This window comes from Mesocricetus auratus, unplaced genomic scaffold (assembly GCF_017639785.1).
Source record: "Mesocricetus auratus isolate SY011 unplaced genomic scaffold, BCM_Maur_2.0 Super-Scaffold_6730, whole genome shotgun sequence".
NCBI lineage: Eukaryota > Metazoa > Chordata > Mammalia > Rodentia > Cricetidae > Mesocricetus > Mesocricetus auratus.
The window spans coordinates 48,470,880-48,488,049 of record NW_024429184.1 but is presented as its reverse complement, the minus strand read 5'-3'; the positions used below and the strand labels follow the sequence as shown (position 1 = coordinate 48,488,049).

The 17,170-nt window shown below is 38.3% G+C and overlaps 1 protein-coding gene across 1 annotated transcript in view; it reads right to left on the bottom strand.

The window, feature by feature from the left end:
* Positions 1-17,170, bottom strand: part of Cngb3 (cyclic nucleotide gated channel subunit beta 3) — a 168,116-nt gene that overhangs the window by 10,899 nt on the left and 140,047 nt on the right. Inside the window, 2 exon segments of the mRNA XM_005066722.1 lie at positions 7,665-7,783; positions 14,296-14,379. Coding sequence (XP_005066779.1) covers positions 7,665-7,783; positions 14,296-14,379 — 203 coding nt within the window.

Genomic DNA, 17,170 nt, shown 5'->3' with positions numbered 1-17,170 from the left:
CTACGTGTGGCAGTCTGGACCCCAGGATTCCTCATGGCCCTCGATGGTAACAGGGACCAAAGGCATCTACATTACGATGACTGTAGTAGGTTATAGACCCAGACATGACCCCTAGCAGCAGCCCAAGACTTGCTTACACTATGTCCCTGGGTGGTAAGATGGCCTCCCATATTAGTCTGTTCGTCAAGGACCATATATTTGCTTACTATAGTGGTGTCCCACTGCCCAGTGCCACAGGCTGCGGCTTCTTTTCTGCTATCTCGGAGCAAACTGCTCTAACCTGGGTGTCTTGAGGCATTTTCTTAACTGTGGTTCCCTCTTTTCACATGACTCTAGCTTGTGTCAAGTAGACATAAATTTGGCCAGGACAGAGACCCTCTTCAGATAATGTAGGATGATCTCTTCATTTTTTAATTTTATTTTTTGACAGGGTCTTTCTATTACATAGCCCTGGCTGTCCTTGAACTCACTACGTAGACCAGATTGGACTTGAACCCACCACAGACATCTGCTTCACTCTGCCTCTCAAATGCTCAGATTAAAGTAGCATGCCACAATGCCCAGCAAGCTCCTCATCTCTATGGTATCCTCAAATATTCCTTTTCCAAATAAGGACATACTCACAGATTTTTTTTTTGACAGTTAGCACATGGACAAATCTTATGGGAACCACCATTTACCTCACTATATGACTAACCCACAGTAGAACTGCAGGACTGGTCAATTGCACATATAATTGTTTCTATATTCCATTGAGGAGCAGTGTAAGTTCTGTCTTTAGCCCTTGGTACTTTGAATTCCAAGTGTTCCCCAGAAATCCACATGAAAAAGATTTGCCAGGCAGTGGTGGCATGCTCCCTTAATCCCAGCACTCAAGAGGCAGAGCAAGGCAGATCTCTGAGTTAGAGGTCAGCCTAGTCTACAGAAGGAGATCCAGGGCAGCCAGGGCTACACAGAGAAAGCCTGTCTTGCAACAACAACTAACACAAACAAACAAATTTAAGAGGCAACATGAAGTCTTCAGATTATTGAGCTTTTGTCTTCGAAGGGGATAGTGGGAGTTTAACTTCCTTCCTCCCTCCCTCCCTCCCTCCCTCCCTCCCTCCCTCCCTCCCTCCCTCCCTCCCTCCCTCCCTCAGGTGGGCTCTGTTTTGCTAGCGACAAGCAGAGACTCATCATAAGCAAGCAAAAGAAAAAAAACCAGCAAGGTTCTTTTGAGAGGCTCTGCTAACAATTGAAAGGTGTGTAAGCACAGCTGGAAGTGGCAGTGACCACATCTCCAAGCCGCAGCTGGAGTCACGCTTATGCCCGCCATCTTGGAAAAAAGGCAGTTTAAAACAGCCGTGGGATCGATCCATGTTTATCGCCATGCACAAAACTTAAGTACAAATGGATCAAAGACCTCAACATAAATCCAGCCACACTGAACCTCTTAGAAGAGAAAGTGGGTGGTACCCTTGAACAAATTGGCACAGGAGACAGCTTCCTGAACATAACACCAGTAGCACAGACAGTGAGATCAACAATTAATAAATGGGACCTACTGAAACTGAGAAGCTTCTATAAGGCAAAGGACACAGTCAGCAAGACAAAAAGGCAGCCCACAGAATGGGAAAAATATTCACTAATCCCACATCTGACAGAGGGTTGATCTCCAAAATTTACAAAGAACTCAAGAAGCAAGTCTCCAAAACACCAAAGGACCCTATTAAAAAGTGGGCTGCAGAACTAAATAGAGAGTTTTCAATAGAGGAGTCTAAAATGGCTGAGAGGCACTTGAGAAAGTGCTCAACATCCTTAGCCATCCGGGAAACGCAAATCAAAACAACTCTGAGATACCATCTCACTCCTGTCAGAATGGCTAAAATCAAAAACACCAATGACAATTTATGCTGGAGAGGATGTGGTGAAAGGGGGACACTCCTCCATTGCTGGTGGGAGTGCCAACTGGTTCAGCCACTTTGGAAATCAGTATGGAGATTCCTCAGAAAAATGGGAATAAACCTACCACAAGACCCAGCAACTCCACTCTTAGGCATATATCCAAAAGATGCCCATTCATACAACAAAGATGTCTGTTCCACTATGTTCATAGCAGCTTTATTTGTAATAGCCAGAACTTGGAAGCAACCTAGATGTCCCTCACCGGAAGAGTGGATAGAGAAAATGTGGTACATCTACACAATGAAATGACAGACTATGGACACCCCCATGGAGGGCCTCACCCTCCCTGGGGGAATGAGGGGATAACGGGGGGGGGGGCTGGAGGGAGGGCACGGGAGGAGGGGAGGGAATGGGAGAGGGACCTGGAACTGACTTGTGAAGCAACCTCGTTTCTTATCTAAATTTAAACTGGAAAATAAAATATAAAAAAAATAATTAAGATGCAACTGAGACATTTTAAAAAGCTGAAACATTTTGCTATAATTTTCATCAGATAGAAGATGTATTTTTTATGTTGAACTAAAGTTTAGCTTTTATTGAAAAAAATGTACATTGTGATATTAGTAATTGGTAAAAACAAAAATTGTATAATCCCACCTGCTACGCATCTTTATTTTTCTGTTTAGTCTCTTCAATTTTGCTTTACCCAAAGATGATAATGTTATGCTCTTTGAATAACTTACTCTGTTGATGGAGTAAGACTCTTTAATAAAGAGAAATTCTGAAGAAAAAAAAAAAAAACAGCCGCGGTTTTAACAGATAAGGCACGTGGCCAGAAAAACATAAAGATTTACAGTAAAGTCAGACTTGGATGAAAAAAATCCTCTAAAGGTTTACAGTGTGTTTAAAAATATACGTAAGATTGAGAGAAAAAAAAAAAAACAAAACGGCCCGGCTGTGGTGGTACACGCCGGTAGGATTTGCTGAAGAGGCAGAGGCAGGCGGATTTCCAAAGAGAAACCCTGTCTCAAAGAAAAATAAATAAAAGTAAAAGAAATAAAGTAATAATAGATAAATAAATAAGCCACGTAAACATGGAAAATACACAGAAAGTCTGGATACTGTACGCTATTGTGTTTTTCAGTTTTTTTGATTGCTCAGGAAGGAACAACTGCTAAAGTACACTTGATTATAAATGCTGCTGAATTAATTCAACTTATATCTTTTGAAAATGCCTTGACTTCAAAATTTAAGTATAAGGATATGTTACTTGGGAAAGGAGATTTTGCTTATGTTTCTACAGAAAATGAAAAGCTGAGGATTCCTTCCAGGCTTCTGTGGTTTGATAAACCAAGACCCCTGGAAGCAGTGGACCAAGTGTTCCAACAACTGAAACAGCTAAGATGATGCAGTCTTACAGACCCCAAAAATATGGACTTATACAGGTTTCTGAGTTTTTTCATGATCCCCATGGTAAGGACATCGCCCCCTTCCAGCACGAAGCAGTTTGGAATGAGTGGCGTCCTAATTCCCATCTTGTTTATAAATCTTTGTTTTCATTTAAATGGGATTGTTTATAATTGGTTAATGATCACAACCAATCTCTTTTTAATGGTAAAAAGGGGAATTATGGTATGGGTATGGTTTTTCATTTATTGATACAAATTCAAGGTCAATTTTGTGATGTGTATATTTCTCCTCTTGATTAAGTATTGTGCTTATACTGATCTTTTAAAACGTAATGCATAATTGAATACAGACTACAGATAGTTACTTATAATAGAATTTATAGTTAGGTAAGTTAGGTTTTCTAGATATACAGAAATATATTTGAGATAGATAAACAGTCTTCAAACCTCTCAAAGACCTTCAGAAAATGGCATTTAAAATGGTTTAGGGTTTTTCTTGACAATGAGAAATGTCTGCTCCTGGCAGCACCAATTACGTCTGAGAGGAAGATGGGCATCGAAGAAACTTGTTATGGAGTTTGCTTTCAACATGGCAAGATTAGCCATTTGGGCAAGAAACTGCTCTTGCCTGTACTGCTTGACTGTTGTTGTATAATCTGGACATACAGGACCCACAGGAAAGTGACTGCTGAACTCAGTCTTACAGGGTTCCTGCTTCATGGAAGAGTCTACCAGACTTTCTGCAGGACACAGAGAAATGACTGAGACTGCCAATGCAGATGGACAGTTTGAAATTTCCTGCTTTGCTGAGAAGTGTTCCAGACACATTGTGGCCTATGGGCTGAAGATGGATGCCCCAACATTACAGAGGAACTTTGGGTGACTGTCCAGGTAGCAAGATGTCTCTGTCAATCCTAGTGTTTATATATTATCCTTCCATGGTCTTTGATGGAGTTGAAGGCAGATAGTTACAGTTATAGTTTTCCTTAGTTATCATAAAAGATAAGCTACATATAGGACTTTGAACTCACAAGAATAAGATAGATGATATTTTCTTTAAATCTTGCTAAATGTTGATAGACAAAATATTGTAACTATGTTCTTACTTGATAACTGTTCTTTTATATATAATTTGATTATGTTAAAGTTAAGACCTTTCTTTTTGTTTAGACAGAAAAGAGGAGATGATGTGGCAAGTCCTGTGATCATGTCAATAAAGCACTGTTGGGCCAATAGGAATCTAGATAGGTGGGACTAGGAGTCCAGGAGGACTCTGGGAAGGAGAAACACAGAGAGTCAAGATGTAACGCCATGGGGTAGGAAGCCCGGAACTATTCTCTGGTAAGAGAAATACTTAGATTAACAATTATGGGGTAATTACTTATGTCAGAGCTAGCCAGTAAGAAACAAGCAAGGCCAACAGCTTCATAATTAATATAGCCTCCTGTGTGTTTATTTGGGACTGATGTGGCTCTAGAACCAGGCTGGCTGGAAGGCTTCTCTCAAGGAAAAAGCTTCTTTTTACAGAAGCCCACTGGAATCATGAGAGCAATACAAGGGCATAAATTCAATCATTTCAAGAAAAATGAGATCTTAACATATACAAGATGGCAGACAAGATGTGGTTAAATCTATGTGGTAAATAAGGTTTGAAACTGTACACACTTGCAAGGGTAAGAATGCAGTCAGAACAGGCAGGCCTGTGACTTCTTTTTTAAGCATAAGATTTTGGTACTTTGTAGATATTAATTGGTTTTCTCCGTGACAGACTGTAAATTTGTATTTTAGCTGTGCACTTTTGCATTAATATATAATGCCCTTGGAATTTCTGTACCCTTTTCTTTCTTAGGTTTTGCTAAGAAAAAGGAAGTCTGTAAAAACCTGTGTGACAGTGCTAGATTTAGCTCATTTTAACAAAGGTCACAGCATTTCTGAGTAGTAAACACTATTACAAGATCTTTCTAGTGTCTAGATGTTTGGCAAACATGCCTCCATCTGGAATACATGACTGGAGCCTAGGGCTGGGGGCCAGATGTGGGCCTGTGAAGTTCAAGAGCATCTGGGAAAGGCAGATACATTGTTGTTGTTTTTTCCAGCTACAGCCAAGAAGTGAATTAAGGCAAAGACCTTCTCTTTGCTTGAATCAAGGAGATTCTTGCAGGCTTAGAGAAGGCCTGCCTTACTGTTTCAACTTGGCTTTTGAGACCCAAATGGCTAAGAGGGACTTAGGATGCTGCAGTTAGGACTGCAGGCTTACTTTAGTGCTAACCTAGCAACACCTCTGTTCTATTCTTGGGCTACTTCCTCCTGTGACGATAATATCAGCAATTAATGGACTTGGATTTATAAGCCTTACTTTTCAGAGAATACAACCCTTGGGAAGGCCAGGTAATTAATTTTTGTAATTTCTGCAATGTTTCAGATTAGATTTGTTGTATATTTTATGGCCTTGCAGATAACAGTGATTATTAAATCACAGAAATATTAAATTACTTTTGAAAGCACTTCCTGTAAGGAAAGTGATGAAAACAGGCTAAGAATACAGGTCTTAGGCAGTCTAAGAAGTTTTTCTTCCACGACTCCAGTGCAGGTCATCTAGTTGCTAAGAAGGAGGAAAATATTTTAAAACAAAGCAATATTACCAACAGAAATCTATATGTTTATATGAAGTCACCTGAGATTTCTGTAACTTCTTAGCTGCTGGGAAGTTGGATGAATCAAATCCAACTTTGGGGTACAGTGAGAATGTTGGACACTTACCTGTGGGGATTTAGCTTAGAATGTTACTTTTGTCACTCATGGCTGCTCTTATTCTGGTCAAGATACTTGGTAACTTGAAGTGACAATTTTCTCAATGTAAAAGAATTAATAATATTTAAGCACCACCTTTGTAGTTTAGGACACTGTCATCTTTTACTGGAATCACTGCAGTTCCTAATTGATTTCCTCGGTTACATTCTCACCTGTCTTTTTTCTCTGTTCCACACATCTGTTGGAGTTGTCTTTTAAAATCATACCTAATTCTTTTGTTTAAAACCCTTTAGGGACATCCATTCATATTGAGACTAGCACACTTATATCCATTCCACTCTAAATATGTCTGATCTTGTCTAATACTGGAAACTAAGTGTGATCAGGCCTGCTTAGTACTGGGATAGGAGAATAAAACATAAATTTCTTACCATGGTCTAAAAGGCCTTTAATAAGCCAGCCCTGGTTCAACCTTTGGTCTCGTCTTGCCAAGATGTCTTTCCTTGTTCACTGTTTCTCAGCTGCAGTGATTTAACTGACCATAGACCAGATGAGTTTTTTCCTATGTTTAGGCTTTTGCCTATATGTAAACGACTCCATATTTATTTACTGACTTGAAGCTCGGGGCAAATATTTCATATATAGTGTTCACCCTCAACTACTTGATCTACGCTAGCCTCTCTTATCAGTTGCATACAATCTTGTACATTCATAACACATTATAGTGTGAATTTACCTTATTAGTTACTTAGGTAACTTTTCTCAGTTTCTTCCTACCTTAATGAAGGCCAACAATTGAACTAGTTTTCTTAGAGTGAATTCCCTGAGTTTTGAGTGCTACTTCACAATCTAGCATGTGCTAGGTACTTAGTGAATATATTTTTGATGAATAAGGAATAAATTTAAATGCAATAATGCATGGAAGTGTTAGCTTACATCATGACTAAATTTGCTGTTTATATTCTTGCTTTGGGAACTTCCCTATTCATTCTGTTCTGTTCTATTCTATGCTTATATTCTTCTGGCCAATAGGAAATAATGATAACAATAGCTAATAGCTATTGAGTAAAAAATCAGATGAGACACACAAGTATTTTAAACAAACTAACCTAATTTGCCAACATCTATGATATACACTGTTGTAACTCTCATTAGTAAGACAAAGGATATGAAGATGAGTAGGGTCAAGTAAGGAACTAAGACAACAGGTGGATAAAATGGGCTTTAGACTGAGGCAACTTGGTCCCACATCCATGATCATATCACTAACCTACTCAAAACCCCTTTGCTGGCCTAACAAAAGTCTTCTAGCAATTAGAGAACGCTCTTACTCTCTATTCATTTACTAAGATGCTTGTTACTTCAACATTGGTTGAGCATCATTTGCAATCTAGGTACTGATCTAGGTTCTAGAACTGAAAAGTACAACCTGCTCTCTTTTTTTTTGTTATTCTGGGAGGAAGGATTAAACGGTGAAAGAAATGTGAACATACTTGATTTTCCAATGCTTTTAGCAGAATAGCAGACATTTGATAAACTTAAGTAGAAATTTACATATTTTATAACTAAGATTGTCCTTTTATGACAAATGATGAGCTTAGACATTTGCAAGGTAAATACCTGATTTCTCCAAACACTGCCCCAGCTTTCAGAGTAATCAGAACTTGAGCACTGTCAGGGCCTCCAAGAACTTGGACTTCTCCATGCTTGATGATGTACATTTCCTTACCAATTTCTCCCTAAATGCCATATGAGAAAATAAAATTATAGTTATTTTATTTTCTAATAGTTATAACCCAAATGATCTAAGATCCTTCTAGAGGAGCAAATACAAATAAAGTAGGCAATATCTTTGTGAAAGTATTTATTTTAAGAGGGGGGGGGTAGCTTGTGATGTTGGAAGGCAGTGCTTTCCATTAAGTGAGCCCTGAAAATCTGTGAGCCCTGCAAACCATCACAAGGCATGAGAAGATACACCAGTCAGTGTGCTATTTTAGGAGTGGGCATGGGCAGATGACATAGCTCATCATATGGACAGTTGAGTCTTCTGCCTTTGGTCTCCACTGCTCTGCCCTAAACAAGATGCTTAGTGTAACAAAAAAATTCACAAGACCATATGTAGCTATTTTAAACATTTAATGTAAATACAATGATTTTTTTATCTGTCCCTACTGTCTAAACTAGAATATGAGCCACAGGTGACCATGTAATTATATGTCCAATCTCATTTAAGAATTCTGTAACCAGGCTGGGAAGATGACTCAAGTGAATGAAGTGCTTTTGTGAAAGCATGAAGACTGAAGTTCAGATCCCCAACACTTACATAAACACCAGGCAAGCACGATGACTTGGCTATAACCCAGTGCTCAGCAAACAGAGACAGGAGCTTCCCTGGACAACCTGGTTAACTAGACAAGCTGAGTGGGCTAGCTCCAAGTTGAGTAAGAGACTGCTTCAGGAAGTAAATGTACAATAATGTAGAAAGACCCTTGATGGCAACCTTTGGTGTCCACACATGTATACATACATGTAGGCTCACCTGCAAACATGAACCACATACACCAGCATGCATACACACATGAATGTATGTCACACACATGCATATGTCCATTATCAACTCTCTCAGCTGCCCCTCCCTCACTAATCCAACCTAAAAACAACTGTGGACTGAAGATACAAATGGATTTGTAGAGATATTTTGCTCCTGTCTTTGTGGTTGACTAAAATGTATCCCTGTGATCCTTGAGATTTAGGATTGATGGTGATTGTACCTGATCTCTTCAGTCTTTCCCATGTATAATTTTTGTCTGTGCCCCTAACTGTATGTCTTTGTTATACAATACATATTAAGTTATAAATATGTTTGTTAAGAATGTTAAATTCTAATCTACAAAAATAAACATACCATACAAGAATATGCTTAACATTTTAAGTCAAAAGAGGTTGTTAAATTTATTTATTTGTTTATCTGTTTAATCAAGTGTAGGTGTGTGTGTGTGTGTGTGTGTGTGGGAGAGAGAGAGAGAGAGAGAGAGAGAGAGAGAGAGAGAGAGAGAGAGAGAGAGAGAGAGAGAGAGAAGGCCAGAAGAAGGTTTAGGTATTTTTCTATATTACTCTCTCTATATTCTTTTGAGGCAAGGTCTCTTCCTGAATCTGAGGCTTGTTTTTTTTTTTTTTTTTTTTGTTCTTCTGGAAGTTAGTAAGCTCAAGAAGTTCTTTCCTCCTCAGAGTTGGAGATGAAGGTATGGGTGCTGGGATCTCCAACTCCAGTCCCCATGATTGCAAAATCAACACTTGCAATTGCTAAACCACATCTTCAGCCCCAGTTGTAGCATTCTAAATAGGCCAGTTTTTATAATACTTGCCATTATTTGGATAGTAGTCTCTATAACAAGTCAAAATAAGTAGGCTTTTTAAAATCACCACTACTGTGGTTTTAATATCTCCCCCAAATTTCAGTTGTTAAAGTTTTAATTTTTCAAGGTTACAGGCTAGTGGAATTTGTAGACAGGACCCCTGGAAGATTAGGTCATGGCGCTTTTGCCTTCATGAATGGATTGGTTTATCACTAGAGAAGTTGTTTCTTCTCTGATAAGTTTGATTTTCCTTTTCATGTGGTGCACTCTGCCACATTGTGTTTCACTGAGAAAGCCCTTATCAAATGCTTTTTAGACCATAGAACCATGAGCTAGATAAACCTTTATCTTTCATAAATTACCTAGTCTGTTGTTACACTCGTATATAACAAAATGATCTAAGCTGTAAAAATAAACCATTAATACAATAAATTTGTTCTTGTTTTATAAATGGACTGCACTGAGTTATTAAATATTCCAATTACTTATACTTTCAATGGATTAAAATACTTGAAAACAACTCAAAATTAATTTGCATTGATTATAGTTTATGCTCTGACATGACTGATACAATGTCTACTTCATTCCAGTGCTGAATGCAAGGCATGATGTATAAAGGGTCCTTATTTATGAATGAAGAAAATATGATTTAACTGTTTCTGGGAAGTTCTAAAGTCCTGTGATACCTAGGATTATTTTCCTGAAAATCAAGTGCTTTATAATTATCAGGTTGGGATATACAATTATGAAATTTCACCTCTTAATTCATATCTGAAAAACCAAAATTCTTATTCTAGATGTATATTTATATGAAATATAAGTTGAAACAGAAGTTAAAAAATATATAGGTTTATTATAGTTATTTATATAATTTCAATGTTAATAATTTGCTTTTGTGAGTACTTTGAAAATTCATTAAAATTGGAGGCTGGAGAGATGGCTCAGCAGCTCTTTTTTTTTTTAATTTTTCAAGACTGAGATTCTCTGTAGCTTTGGAGCCTGTCCTGGAATTCACTCTGTAGACCACGTTGGTCTTGAAATCTCAGAGATCTGCCTGTCTCTGCCTCCCAAGTGCTGGGTTTAAAGGTCTATGCCACCACTGCTTGGCTCAGCAGTTAATTCTTAACACCCACATCAGGTGGCTCACAACTGCTTTAACTCCAGCTCCAGGGGATCTGATGACCTTTTTTGATTTCCTGAACACCTGCATGCATATAGCATATACTCAGTCAGAAACATATGCATACACATAAATAAAAATAAATCTTAAGAAATCATCAAGATAGAGAATATTTGCATAGCTCCTTTTTAAATATCACATATTTGTTCTCTCAGAGCACAGTACTTTTTATCCAGAATTTTTTTACTTCATTTAATTCTTGCAAAAATTCCAGTGACATGTGTCTCTTATTTCCCTTTTTTTGAAACTGGAAATAGAGACTAAGTAAGCTAAGTGTTTCAAGCAAAATACAAGGCTGTCAAGTTACAGCATTAAAACTGACAACACCAATTATCATGTGACACAATACAGATATACTATATCTAACTATGAATACAATATCAAAACTAATGACTCAATAATCAATGAAATAATATGAAAAATTTAAAAAATAAAGTAAGTCATTTGAAAATTAGTGTCTTTTTACTACTCTTCTTCTTCTCCTCTTCCTCCTCCTCCTTCTTCTTATTGCATGAAGTAATTTCAAGGAGCTGGAATGATGTTTCAAAGGCAGTTTTTACAACTGACTGGAAGTACAAGTACATAATGTGTACTTAAATATAGTTCAGTACTTCTAATTATTTCTTAATGATAATTTTGATAATTTCCCAAGGAGATCAGGCATAATCAACAAGCCCAAACTTCTACTACCTCTTGTACATTTCTGGGTTAATTTAAGCCTTTTCTGCAAGCTTAATTAGCATTCAGATGAAGTAGACATCACCTCAAGAGAGTAGAGGCTAACAGTGGGTGTAAAGCAAGATCGAACCTAACTTGTGACTGTTTCTTGTGCTAATTTGGAGAAAGTGTTGAAAGGCAAGCACTTCAGGTAGAGCAAGGTAGCTGTTAGTGAGTGTGTATGCCCAAAAAATTAGTATTCTTGTTCCTGAAGCTACTTCCATGGCTAGTGGAGAGCATCATGGTACCTCATCAGAAAAGAGAGATCATTCTCACAGTGTGGCTCCTGGATAGACCATTAGCTCCATTAAGAGCTCCTTTGGAGGTGAAACCCCCAAAACCCCACTGCAAAAATATTGAATAAGATACTTTAGAAATTAAGTCCCAGATGTCTAAGCCTTGAAAATATAGTGATTTATTAAATGTAGTTATTTATGATTTATTAAAGCTTGCCAGAGGATTCAGAAAGCAAAGTCAGCCACAAGCTATAGAAGTCAGGCACACACCCTTAATCACAACATACAGAAGCTAGGAGGTGGTGGTACACACATTTATTCCTAGGTTTCAGGATTAAGAGGTAGATGGATCTCTGTGAGTCCAAGGCCACCCAGATCTACACAAGATTGAATCAGTCTGAAAGTGAATTATAGCTCATACCTTCAATCCCAGTACTCATGAAAGGTATATAAGACAGGAGCAAAGACTCAGTATCAGGCATTAATTCTCCAGCCATGCTGACGATAGGAGGAGGAGGCATTCATTCTCCAGCCACACTGAAGATAGGAGGCATTGATTATCCAGCCACAGTGAAGATAGGAAAATTCAGTATCAAGTCAGATAGGAAGACACTGAAGTCTCAGAATTCTCCATCTATGCTGAGGAGAGGCAGCATTTTGAGACTCAGTGAAGAGCTCCTGTGCGGATTGGTCCTTTCAGCCCGAGAATGAGGTGAGAGCTAGAGGCCAGCTGCTTTGCTTCCCTGATCTTCAGGTTGAACCCCATTATCTGTCTCTGGGTTACTTGTTTTTCGTGCAACAGGAAAAGTTCTGTGGTTATGTTCTGTATGGCAGCACAGAATCCCCAAAAAACTCCCAAGTAGTCTTGAAGTCCTACATACTCTCCCAAAGAACTTTAGAATATCAGACCTGAACCTGGCCATTGCTTCAATTATTTAGGCAACCTCTTATTGAATATGACTTGTTTTTTATTTCCTCCTCTCCACAAGTCCTTATGGAAGTAGTAAATACATATCAGATTGAATTCAGCTACCTAAACTTTGGTCAAGCAACAGCTTTTCTTCTCTGTCAACATCTAGTATTATGCAAATCTTCATTTAGAAATAAAAACAAACCTAAAAACTGAAGGAAAACCACAGAAAAGTGACCTGCATTCTTCTGCCTTCTGCCTACTCTTCCTTCCACATTTGTCTTTCTTTTCCTCATCTGCATCCACTTGTTTTTATTTATTGGATGAATTCACTATGATGATAAAATTAGAAATGAGAAAGCTGCATCCCCATACCTCACACTTCCTTAAGCAAATCTGCATTGTTTCAAGGTGCAAGTGCTAAGGTTTCTATGTTCTAGCTCATTAACCAGCCCCTTTAACCACTGGAGCACCTTGAACCCGTTTTAGTGTGTGTGTGCTAAGTCTTCACCATTCCAGTGTACCACTGGCCCCAGAGGACCTCTTAAATCATGCTGTTTCTTTCTTCATTTTTCCTTCTCTCCCCTTTTAATGAGCATGATTTTATTTCACTTACAATCAGTCTGTATTCTACCTGGATGAGTTTGTGTGGGATGTATATGCTTAGTTTCCAGTATGGCAGAACCTCTCCTTCCTCTTTTATCTTTGACAGCTCCTTCTTAGTTGCCGTTTCTCATTTGTCTTCATTGATCTTTATAATGTTGGTGCCTTCCCAGTTACAGCCCCAGCCTTCTTTCTCATACCATGCCTTGAACGCTTAAAGCCAACTTTCATTATATTCCAGCTGTTAGGCATTCACTTGCGATTTCATCTTCTTTCATTTGATTGATTCCACCTATATGCTGGTGTCTCCATCTGATGTGTTTGAAATAGTTCACACCTCATTTGACTGTGCCTTTCCCCACTATTTGCTTCCATTTCTTGAATATGACAGGCTCTGCCTTGCCTCTCCGATCTTTGCTTCAACTTCTCATAAAAAAATTAGCTCATCGATTTCCTTTTTCTTTTTTTTACTAAAGGACTATTTATCTTTAGAATTTTACAAAGGTCACAGCTGACAAACTGATGACTTCTCTCTCCCAACTTCTAATATAAATAAGTGCCTTCCTCTAACAACTTCTGTTTCTCTTTATATATGAACACACTTTACAGTTATGCACCACTTTAATTTCATTTTTTTGTTTCTTTCTCTTCAATCTAGTCAGTCTTTCTCATGGCTGTATTTTAGAATTAGATGGGACTTCTTTCTTTTTAGACTAGTATGTGGAATTCATCATAGCTGAATGTATATGTGTGGAGCCCAGACTCCTTTGTTTATATGATACTGACATTCTGTGAGTTGAACACCTTAATGTAATACTTTTATAGTCATAAAATTCACAATAAAGATTTAAAAATGGTATTGATTATTTACTAACTCTGTGAGCAAAATACAAATAACAGTTTGCTGATGAAGCATAAAAAGCAAAAGCACCTATCACTTCTATATTTTGTTTTTCATTTAAAATATCTAAATTTATGATATATTATGATTGATTATTTACATTTATAAAAATACCTTTTCAGACCACCTACATGTCTATCCTATGACATATGTAGTAGAACTTATATTATTTTGTTCCATTTTGAACTCCAAGCCTTTATTGTTGTTTTGCAGAATTAAGTATATGGCACAGTGTTTTATAATATGGAAGTCACTCTGCACAGACTTTATTTCAAATAAATTATTGACCTATGTCCAAATTCTTCCAATACATTATTAACTGTGCACTTGAAAATAGTATGCACTCACCTTTTTGCAGACAAAGTCACCAGGTAAATAAATAGTGGGTTTCAATCTTAGCAGTAGGTCATAAATCATCTGTGTGTCACAGCCCTATAGAAGGAGAACAATACTTTTACAGACACAGCCAAAAGCAAACATCCTAAATTATCTTAAAAGTATTGAAAGTAAATAGTTAATAGACATCTGTTTTCCTCTCCAAATGCTAACTTGCAATGCATATGGACTTGCCTTTACCTAAACTCTATAGAAAAAAGATACAATATTAAGAGATTGTAACTTGAAGAAATATTTGGGGTAAATTCTGTTTCTCAGACCTGTTAGTATTCAATCATGCTCTTGTTCTACTAAATTGTAAAATGCTCATAAAATGATCATAAATGAAAATTTACAAGGTGCTTAATTAATGACAGCTATTAAAGATTATGCTCATGGTATGTCTGGATTTTCATAACTCATAGTATTTGCTAAACATATTTCCTTTGTAAAACAGCATTACTAATTTTTTTGATATTATTTAACTCTTTAAACTTATATACATATCTTTCTTCTCCACTACAATGATCTCCTTAAGGATAGGAAGATGCACATGAAAATAGTATATATAGCACTTTAATCATTTTTTGGAACCAAAGAGCCTGCATGGGGCCAGCTGAAGCTCTCTACATATATGTAACTGTTGTGTGGCTTGGTCTACTTGTGGGACTCCTAACAGTAGGATCAGGGCTGTCCCTACTGCTTTGGCTGGCTCACAGGAACCTATTCCTCATACTTGATTGCCTTGCCTAAATACAAGGCAAGGTGCTTACAGCCTTGCTGCAACTTGATACCCATGTGAGGCCTGCCCCTTTCAGAACAGAAATGGAGGAGTAGTGGATTAAGACTGAGAGTTGGTCCCAGGGAAGCTAGTAAACAAGGAGGACCCTAAGAAAGATATACATGGACTCCCCTCCAGAAGGAGAAAGGGACAAGATCTCCTGAGTAAATTGGGAGCATGAGGGGAGGGAGGAGGGAGGTCGGGGAAAGAGGAGGAGAGAAGGGGAGGGGGAGGAGAACATGAGGGATCAGGAGTTGGGGGGAAGAAAAGAGAAGGACAGCAAGGAAAGAGAGATCTTAATAGAAGGAGCTGCTATGGGCTTAATGAGAATCCTGACACTAGGGAAATCTCCAGGAATCCATAAAGATGACTCCAGCTAAGAATCCAAGCAATAGTGGAGAGGCTACCTTAAATGCCCTTCCCCTATAATGAGATTGATGACCACATTAAATGCCATCATAGGGCCTTCATCCAGTAGCTGATGGAAGCAGAAGCAGAGATCCACAGCTAAACACTGAGCCAAACTCTATCCCCTGCTTTTATAATCATTCCAATTCCTCTATGGAATTCCCTGAGCTTTGAGGGGAGGGATTTTACTCAGACCTCCTCTACTTCACACTCTTGATCCACATAATGTCTGGCTGGGGGCCTCTACTTTCGTTCTCTGCTGCTGGAGGAAGCTTCTCTGATTATTACTGGATAAGGCACTGATATATGAGTATAGCAGAATATCATTAGGAGTCATTTTATTGATTTTTCCTTTTTTGACCAGTTTTGTTTGGTTTTACCCTAGGTTTGTGACATATATAGTATCTGATTCTTTGCTAGATGGAGTGGGCTTTAAGTAAAATCAGACATTAGTTAGCTATTTCCACACATTCTCTGACAAATTTGCCCTAGCATATTTTGGAGGCAGGAGAGACTGTAGATCAAAGGTTTGTGGCTGGGTTGCTGTCCACATTTCTCTTTCAGTAGCCTTCCCATACCAAACAGAGTAGAACCTTGGAATTAAGTCTCTATTTATATACTAGCTCAAATTCTCCATATTCAATGGGCTGTGTGGATGTTGTCCTTGGCAATGCAGCCCACTGTCAGTTTGCAGACAACAACCCTTTGTCTTAGCATTAGTCTGGGTTGTTCGTGAATTTCCAAAAGACCTCCCTGGCTAGTAACTCAACTGAATGCTGCCCAGTCCCTCCACTGGAAGGCTTGCCTGACTACAAGAGATGACCGGGTAACGCTCTGTATTCCCCCATTACTAGGAGTCCTCATTAAGGATCTCCTTTCATAGATTTCAGGAAATTTCCACTGCACTAGGTTTCCATGACATCCCCCAATGTCCCTAATTCCATTCATCTCTCCCTGCACAGGATTACTCCATGCCATCTCCCTCCAGCATGATCCCTCCCACTCCAATTCCCACTATTCCCAGTCTACACATAAAATCTATTCTATTTCCCATTCCCAGGGAGATCCATAAGCCCCATTCAGACCCCTCTTCTTTCCTTATCCTCTCTCTCTCTGCATCTACAGATTTTTCTTGATTATCATTTACTTAATGGCTAATATCCACTTATAAGTGAACACACACCATTTGTTTTTCTGTGTCTGGGTTACCTCACGTAGAATGATCTTTTATCTAATATCATCTATTTGCCTGTGAATTTCGTGTTGTTATTTTTTTAAACAGCTGAATAATACTCCGTTGCATAAATGTACATTTTCTTTATCCATTCTTCTATTGAGAGACATCTAGGTCATTTCCAGTTTCTGGCTATTACGAATAAAGCTGCAGTGAGCATGGCTGAACAAGTGTCCTTGTGGTAGGACTGAGAGTAATTTGCATATATACCCAAGAACGGTATATCTGGGTCATGAAGTAAACTGATTCCCAATTTTCTGAGAAACCACCATATTGATTTTCACAGTGGCTGTACAAGTTTGCACTCCCACCAGCAAAGGAGGAAATGTTTCCCTTGCTCCAACTCCTTGTCAACATGAGCTGTCAACTGTGTTACTGATCTTTGCCATTCTGACAGGTGTAAGATGGGAATCTTTGAGTACTTT